This window comes from Gracilinanus agilis, chromosome 3 (genome assembly GCF_016433145.1).
Source record: "Gracilinanus agilis isolate LMUSP501 chromosome 3, AgileGrace, whole genome shotgun sequence".
Taxonomy (NCBI): domain Eukaryota; kingdom Metazoa; phylum Chordata; class Mammalia; order Didelphimorphia; family Didelphidae; genus Gracilinanus; species Gracilinanus agilis.
In genome coordinates, this window is record NC_058132.1 from 52,704,505 (window position 1) to 52,713,723 (window position 9,219).

General features: G+C 45.8%; 1 protein-coding gene across 1 annotated transcript in view; it reads left to right on the forward strand.

Annotated features, from left to right (window-relative positions):
• The first annotated feature begins 1,322 nt into the window (after positions 1 to 1,322).
• The window catches only part of PADI3 (peptidyl arginine deiminase 3), a 144,734-nt gene continuing 136,837 nt past the window's right edge, over positions 1,323 to 9,219 (forward strand). The window contains exon 1 of the mRNA XM_044671294.1: positions 1,323 to 1,414. Coding sequence (XP_044527229.1) covers positions 1,323 to 1,414 — 92 coding nt within the window. The remainder of the gene's footprint in view (positions 1,415 to 9,219) is intronic.

Consider the following 9,219-nt stretch of genomic DNA (forward strand, 5'->3'; position numbering starts at 1 on the left):
TTCTGGGCCACCATATTTGAGAAAGAATATTGTCTAAATGGAACACATCCGAAGAAGGGTAGCCAGGATGAGAGGGGACTAGGGAGCATCCCACACAAGAATCAGTTGAAGGAAGGTGGGATGCTTAGCCTGGAGAAGAAAAGGCTTAGGTAAGAGCTCACTTAATCAAAAAGGTTTTTTTTTAGAGGCAGCTGGATAGAGAGTGGATAGAGAGCCAGACCTGGAGGTGGGAGAATCTGGGTTCAAATCTGACCTCAGCCACTTCCTAGCTGTGTGATCCTGGGCAAGTCACTTAACCCCGGTTAGCTCTTACCACTCTTCTGCCTTGGAATCAATCCTGTAGTAATGGTTCTAAGACAGAAGGTAAGGATTTTTAAAAAATGTTTTTATTAAGCACCTACTATGTGCCAAGTACAACCATCTCTGCCCTCTCACATTCCCTCCAGAAAGACAGCATGCACATAGAAGAGTATAAATTGGATACAGAATTCCTTGTGCATGTGAACTGGAGCCTTGCTGCAAACACCACCTAAATCAAAGGCAGTTTAGGGCGGGAGTGCAAGTAGTTGGAAGGCCATGAGAGCCATCTTCCATATTTGAAAGACTGACTAAGTCCTGCTTGGCCTCAGAGGGCCAAGGAGGCTGACGCAGAGTTGCTGAATGAGGAACGTTTCCCAAGACTCAGAGGGGCCCAAAGTGGAATGGGCTGCTTGGGACCACCGTGGCTTTATCCCCCAGTGGGAGTCTTAGAGCAAAGGCCGGGTGGCCGCCATATCCAGTGTGTTGTAGAAAGGATTCTAGTTCAGGGACCGGTCGGACCAGGCGGCCTCTCTGAGGTCCCTTCCGACTCCCGGTCTTGGTGATCTCTGAATCTCTTCCCTGGCTGGGCAAATGCCCTCCAGAAACATCTGGTTCAAAGACAAGGCCAACAGCATTCCAGTGCCCCGAGCTCTGCTGGCCCAAGTGGTCTTCTGACTTTCTGCACCCCACCCTCCTTCCCCCAACCGCAGCCAGCAAGAGAAAAAGTTCACTACCACGTATCACAGTCAAGGAGCCCCAACCGAGGCATCTCTGGGCGGGTGCCTGCTCGTCCCCCTTAGGGGCATAATTAGATTGCACAGGGCAACTGGTTCATATGTAAATGAGGGGCACCCTGTAGCCAATTCTGAGCCTGAGCTCCTGGGAGGGGTAAGCTGAGGCCCAATAAAGGGCATCTTGGGAAAGGAAGAGGAGGGTTCCCGGACCCCAGCTGACCCTTTAAATGCAATCGTGCTTGGCCTTCGGGGCAGTGGGGACCCTGAGGAGTCTGGTGGGGGTTCATCATGTCCCTCCAGAGAATAGTCCGAGTGTCCCTGGAGCATCCCACCAGTGCAGTGTGTGTGGCAGGAGTGGAAACGCTTGTAGACATTTATGGGTAAGAAAGCCAGACTGCTGGCACTGAGGGCCTGGAAGAGGGGAGAGGGATGTGGGGTTTTCTTCTGAAAGCTGCTCTAAAGCCTTTCCTTGGGGGCTCTCACCCTAGGGGGGCCCCACTGCTCCTGGGGACATGGGAAACGAAGGGAGAAGTCGTTTCTCTGTGGTGATTGCATTTTGTGATCATGAGAGGAATCACTACTTGGTCTGGCTCTTCTCACCTGGGCTGTGGTCTAGGAATGGTGGCCAAACCACAGAATGATTGCCGCTCGAGCGTGCCTGGGAAGCTCTGACTAATGCCAGCATCATAGGAAAATAGAACATCAGAGCAGGAAAGGGCCTTAAAACGTAGAAAGGCAGCCCTGGAAGAGGTCTTTGAACAGGTGATGCCAGAACTAAAAGGGAACCCAGAACACAGGATGTTAGCACTGAGAGATATTAGAATATAGAGCCTTAGAACATTGGAACCCAGAATGTCAGAGCTGAGAAGGATCTTAGCGCAGAAAATGTTAGAGCTAAGAGGGATGTTAGAACAGAGCCTGTTCAAGCTGGATAGAACTGTAGAATAGAGAAGGTCAGAGCTGGGAGGAATCTTGGAACCCAGAATGTCAGAGCTGGGAGGGACCTTAGAACAGAGAATGTCAGAGCTGGGAGAGACCTTAGAACCCAGAATGTCAGAGCTGGGAGAGACCTTAGAACCCAGAATGTCAGAGCTGGGAGAGAGCTTAGAACAGAGAATGTCAGAGCTGGGAGAGAGCTTAGAACAGAGAATGTCAGAGCTGGGAGAGACTTTAGAACAGAGAATGTCAGAGCTGGGAGGGATCTCAAAACAGAGAATGTTAGAGCTATGAAGGATGTTAGAATATAGCCTGTTCAAGCTAGATAGAACCATAGAACACAGAATGCCAGAGCTGGGAAGGATCTTAGAGGAGAGAATGTTAGAGCTAAGAAGAATATTAGAATAGAGCCTATTCAAGCTAGTTAGAACCATAGAACACAGAATGTCAGAGCTGGGAGGAATCTTAGGACACAGAATACCAGAACTGGGAAGGATCTCAGAACATAGAATGTTAGAGCTAAGAGGGATGTTAGAATACAGGCTGTTCAAGCTGGATAGAGCTGTTGAACACAGAAGCTCAAAGAAGAAATAATCTTAGGCATCAGCAAGCTCAGCCCTGTCTTTGTACATATGATCAAACTAAAGCTAAGAGAGTGGAGGTGACTTGTCCAAGGTCACCTGGCTCTTACTAAGAGGGAGGCAAGGTCTTTTGACTCTCATCCTTGGACTTTTCCCATTATACCTCTTATTTGAAACATAATCAATTTTCTTGAAAGCCAAACCCAAACCAACCAAAGCCCATAAATCTTTGGGAAGGATTGGTTCTGGTAAGGTATGGCCTGAAACTGGAACAGAGGTGAGAGAGATTCTGGGGTCTGAAAATCCCAGAGATGGGTAGGGCTTGACTCTGGTGTATGTGGCCCAAGTTTTGAACCTCCTGGGATCCAAGGCTGTCCTGCTTCTAGTCTGGTAGCAAGCTTTGGGGCTTTTACTGTATTAATAGATCTCATCAAAGGATACAAGGGCTTCCATCCCCTGAGTTGGGAGGGATGGGGATATTTGCTCCTGTCCTACCTCTCCCCCAATTGATTTCTTTGGGTTTCTGGGAGAAAGGCCCCTCACCTACCCCTGTAGAAGGTGTCTCCCACAGCTTCTGCCTGCGGGAATCTGGATATTCTCAGGAAATGAATGGATAGGTTGCTCCATGCACATATGCAAATATTTTTGTTCCCATTTTTATAGATGAATAGCTTGAGGTTCAGAGAAGATAAGCAACTTTCTCAGAGATTTATAATTTACTTTGAATCCTGTGAGTTTGAAGGGAGGACCTGGGAGATCATCTAACTTCCCTAAATCCCCCTTTAAGCACTTATTAGCTCTGTAGCTAAACTCCAGGCAAAACCTCTGCCCTTCAGTTTCTCATCTGCAAAATGGGGCTAATAATACCCAACTTGGAGGGCAGGTAGGTGGCAGCAGTGGATAGAGCTCTGGGCTTGGAGTCAGGGAGATTCATCTTCATGAGTTAAATCTGGCCTCCGATACTTATCTGTGTGATCCTGGACAAAGTCACTTAACTCTGCCTCAGTTTCTTCAACTATAAAATGAGCTGGAGAAGAAATAAGAAATGGCAAACTATTTCAATATCTCTGCCAAGAACACCTCAAATAGGATCATGAAGATGTGGACATGCCTGAAAACGACTAAACACCACCATCTTAGAGAATATTTCTGAGGATCAAGGCAGATATTGTGACCCACTTTGTCAAGCTTAAAGAGCTAAATATAAATGTAAGCTCTTAGAAGGGTTAGTTTCTAGATGAAGAAACTGAAGTTCAGAGAAATGACTTGCTTAAGGTCACTGAGCTAGTAACAGTAGGACCAGGATTAGCTCTCAAGTCTGATGCTCCTTCCAGTACACCAAGAAGAGCCTACCTTCCTCCACTAAGCCTTTGGGAATAGGACTCGATTCTGGAAAGGACCATCCTGGAAAGAAGGATGGGAGACTGACCACAGAGCCATATTGGTGGTGAGTTGGATAGAGATAGTGTCACCCGTGGCAGTGTCCTCAGACTGCCACTTCCTGAGAAGAGCAACCTCTCCCAGTCATAGGATCTAAAGTGGAGAGCAGGAGAAATAGTCTTTCCTCACTTCTAGGAGATGGGGCAATAGTGGTGGGAAGGGAAGTTCATTAGAGGCATCCAATCAGGATCTGAGAAACCATTCTGAGTGGGTGAGGCTGGAGGTGGAAGACCTCAGTCAGGCGCCATAACCTGCCCTCAGGCTATGCCCAGAGGTTCCTCACTCACCTGGCCCAGCTTCCTCCTTCCCATCAGGCAGCCTCTTCATTGGTCTCTATCTGGGAAAGGTGTAGCCTGAGGATTGGTCATGGGAGATCTTTGAGTGAGGCTTGCTCTTCCTTTCCTGACATCCAAGGAATCTCTTCAAGGGAACAGAGGTTTTCATTAGAGCCCATCAGATGTCAACTTCCTCATTTTACAGAAGTGGAAACTGAGGTGTGTAGAGGAGAAAAGACTTGCCTGAGGCTATGCTGTTAATATGGGCCATTTGTAGGGCGTTGTTCATCCAGCCTTTTTGAAGAGGACCAATGACATCATAGGGCAATGTCTTGACTTGTGCATGAATTGGACTTAAGTGGATTAAAAAATCTGTAGAGTATGTTATAATGGAAATACCTTTCACATAAGTCTTAGATTCATTGGCCCTTTCTACTTGCAAATTCTGTGAGTTTAAAATGGCGGGGCCAGCGGCCTCAGACACTTCCCAGCTGTGTGACCCTGGGCAAGTCACTTGACCCCCATTGCCCACCCTTACCACTCTTCCACCTAGGAGCCAATACACAGAAGTTAAGGATTTAAAAAATATATGAAATAAAAAAAATAAAAATAAAATGGTAGGGCTAGGATTCATTTCCATTCATTTTCTATTTCATCATGCTGCTGACATGGGAATAGACATCTAGCTCCTACCCCTCACCCCGAGGCATCCTAGTCAAATCAGTTGGGCAGATCCAGAGTGGTATTGCATGAGGAGCACATAATTTGCAGTGAGAGAACTTCAGGCATCACTCTGTGCCTTGGTTTCCTCCTCTGTAAACTGAGATGACTGGATTAAATGTTTTTTATAATAAGTCCTATAAAAACCATTGCTAACTTTCAGAATTTCCTTGGTCTTCAAGGAGAGAGAAGACTTCATTTGGTGGGGGGTGGGAGGAGAAATCACCCCAAGAGCAAATTCCCAAACATGTCAAGGATTGAAGGGGAAATCAATAATAATAATAATAATAATAATAATAGCTTTTATTTATATTAAACTTACTATATACCAGAAATTGTGCTAAGCACTTTACATTTATTATCCTATTTTGAGTCTTTTTTTTTTTAATTTTAAACCCTTAACTTCTGTGTATTGACTTATAGGTGGAAGATTGGTAAGGGTAGGCAATGGGGGTCAAGTGACTTGCCCAGGGTCACACAGCTGGGAAGTGGCTGAGGCCGGATTTGAACCTAGGACCTCCTGTCTCTAGGCCTGGCTCTCAATCCCTATTTTGAGTCTTTTGACAAACCCACAGTTATCCCCATCTTACAGATGAGGAAACTGAGGCAAGCAAAGGCTAAGTAACTTGCCTAGAGTGACACAGGTAGTTGATATCTACAGCTAGATTTGAACTCATGTCTTCCTGACTCTTGAACCAGCACTCTAGCCACTGCACCACCTAGCTGCCTAGAGCAAATTTTCTAAAAAGGGAAGAGAATGAAGCCTGTAAGCCAGTGATTCCCAAAGTGGGTGCCACTGCCCCCTGGTGGGTGCTGCAGTGATCCAGGAAGGCGGTGATGGCCACAGGTGCATTTATCTTTCCTATTAATTGCTATTAAAATTAAAAAAAATTTAATTTCCGGGGGGCTAAGTACTATTTTTTCTGGAAAGGGGGAGGAAGGTCAAAAAAGTTTGGGAACCACTGCTAAGCTGTTAGTGAGTTTGATGTTGATTCCTGGCAAGATTTGGGAAAGTTTTATTAAAGGGATGATTGATGGCCATTTAGAAAAGGAATCAGTGATCATGAAGGACCAACATGGCCCCACCTAGAAGAAATGCCCGCCTGATCTCATTGCCTTTTTGGCTAGGATTAGGTCAAAGGAATGCTATAGAGATCATTGGCCTCTCAGTAAAGCATATGACAAAACCTCACCCTGTTCTTCTGTCAAATAGGAAGAGGGGTTTGGGAATTCTTTGGAGGATTGGACCCAAGGATCAGTCAGAAGGAGGGTGGTCTAGATGGGCTCTCTAAGATTGCTCCCAGCTCGGAAATCCAGTGGACTTCAGGGAATGGGAATATGGGTCTGGGACACCGGGACTGGGAGGTCCACTGAGGTCTGAGGAAGAGAGAACAGTGTTGCCAATAGACATAAAGGAACACTCAAGGAACAATCCATCAAGTCCATCAAAACCATCATCATTAAGCCACCACTGTGTGCCCAGTGCAGCGATAGGTTCAGGAAGACTTGAGTTCAAATTTGATCTCACATACAGCCTAGCTGGGTGACCCCGGGCAAGTCACTTCATCTTGCCTGCCTCAGTTTCCTTATCTGTAAAAGGAGCTGGAGAAAGAAATGGCGAACTACTCTAGTATCTCTGCTAAGAAAACCCCAAATGGAGTCACTAAGAGTCTAGATACAACTGCTCTGCCTTGTGCTGTACTCTGAGGGATGAAGAAAAACAACAACTTATATTATGTCATTTCATATCATATCATTATATATAATAAAAATATTATATTTATATATTAAACAATTATAACAATAGCTAGCATTTACATAGTGCTTTGGGATTTCCAAAGGGTTTTACATATATCTTCTCATTTGATCCTCACAACAGCCCTGGGAGCTGGGAGCTATTCATATCCCCATTTAAGAGATGAGAAAAGGAAGACTAAGAAGGGTTAAGTGCCTCAGTTAGGATCACACAACTAGTGCCAGGTAGAATTTGAACTCAGGTCTTTCTGACTTTAGGACTAGTATTCTTTCTCCTACGGTACTTTCAAGGATGCAAAACCCTTTTTCTTCTAACAATCCTTGACCTACTCAGAGCAGCCGTTTTCAAAGTTTTTCGTCTCAGAGCCTCTTTGCCTTCTTAAAAATGGAACCGAGAGAGCTTTTGTTTATGTGGGTTAGATCTGGCGGTATTTACTGTATCCGAAATGAAAACGGCTTAAAATTATTGTCAAAATCTCTCTGACCTCACTGACCCTCCTAAAAGAGCCTTCAGGACTCCCCCCAGGATTTCCAGACCACATCCGGAGAACTTTTTTTTTTTTAATTTAAATTTTATTTTGACTATTTCCCCCTAGTTACACTTTTCATGTCCTTTCCTTCTCCCCCTGTAGCTGATGCACAATTCTGCTGAGATTTACATGTATTCTTGATTAAGACCTAATTCTGGGGAACTTTTGACTTAGAGGATGTTCGGGGTACTGAGACAACGGAGGCATCAACCATGAGTTTGCCCCATCTGATGGTCCCTGCCTGCCCGGCTGACTCTTGGTTTCTCTTCCTTAAAAAATGCTTTGCAGAGAACAACTGGAACACAATTCTTTGCTGAGGATGACTCAGTGGGATCTCAAAGCACCTTGTAAAGGAAAAGAATTATGACTGCCTTTTTAAAGATGAGGAATGAGACTCAGAGAGTTGATGGGACTTGCCTCTGGTTAGTCAGCCAATGTTAGAACTGAAAAGGAGCTTTAGAGTTCATCCAGTTTGACTCCTTCTTTTTATAAAAGAGGAAACTGAGGTCCGTTGAGTATAAGTGACTTACCCAAGGTCATACAGATGGTCCTCAGTCCTCCCATAGCTTAGACACAGGACTCTTTTCCTTCCTCTTGGAAGAGAGCTTCCATGTGGCTAGGGAGAGAAGGTTGGTCTATAGGAGGTCTTAGAGAATGATAAAGGATTTGACTGAATAATGTAGATGGTCGGGGGGATTCTGGGAGTTCCACAACATCGCCATTGGCTGGGGGTGGTCTGTGAAGGCTTCCTAGAGGAGGCTTTGAGCCCAGCCTCGAATGGGAAAGAGACAGGAGAAGGTGGGGAAGACCACCGAGTCTGCCTCCTGAGGTCGCTGATGTCTTGGCCGTTGGCCATTCACGTCCTCTAGGTTGGGAAACGAAGTTTTCCTTTGGTCTAAAATGAGGGGGTTGGACTTGATGATCTTGTCTGAGATCACACACTTAATAACCAGTCGTGGGATTCTGAGTTAAAAGGAAATGTCGGCCTCGTGGGATCCCACACCCGAGAGCCAGAAGCTGAGTCCACTCCACCTTCTTCATTTCTCAGATGGAAAACGGAGGCTCGAGTGGTGAAGAGCCTTGCCAGCATCACACAGGAAAAAAGCAGAGAACACCTTTACTAAGTACCTTCTGTGTGCCGGGCATTGTGCCAAACCTTTGTAAACATGATCTCCTTTTATCCTCACAGAAGACCTAGGAGGTGGGCACTGTTTTTCTCCCCATTTTATAGTTATGGAAACTGAGGTAGACAGAGATGAAGTCACTTGCCCAGAGTCACAGATCAAGTAAGTGTCTGAAGTCAAATTTGAACTCAGGTCTTCCTGCCTCCAGACTGGCACCCCATGCACTCTGGTGCCACCTGGCTGGTGGCAGAGCCAGGATTTGACCTCAGGCCAAAGAGACATAGAGCTAGAGCTGGGGTGGACCTTAGGGGCTATCCAATCCAACCCTCTTATTTTACAGAGGAGGATGCTAAGGTCTGCAGAAATGACTTGCCCAAGGTCACAAAGATGGTAAATGGCAGAAGGGCACCTGGAAGCCAGGTCCTAACTCTAGACCCATTGTCCTTTCTCCTGTACCATCCTGTCTCCCTTGGATGAGGAAACTTGGACACAGAAAGGGGAAGTGATCTAACCAAGTCACACAGCCAATAGATAGCCTGGAAAGGTCTTTGGATTCTAAATCCAGGGTCCTTTTTACCATCCCATGAGGTTCCCATAGGTGTTTCTGGGCAGTGGGGTAGACTGGGAAAAGCCCTGAATGTGGAGACAAGAGCTCAATACTAGCAAATGTGAAGTTGGGCAAGTCGTGTCCTATTTGAGCCTCAGTTTCCTTATCTGTCAAATGGAAAGAATAACACTTTCACTGCTTGCCTTAGTGGATTGTTGTGGAGAGATAGTCTTGATCAAATCCTCTGATGCATAGTAGGTAGGCTTTTCTTAACATT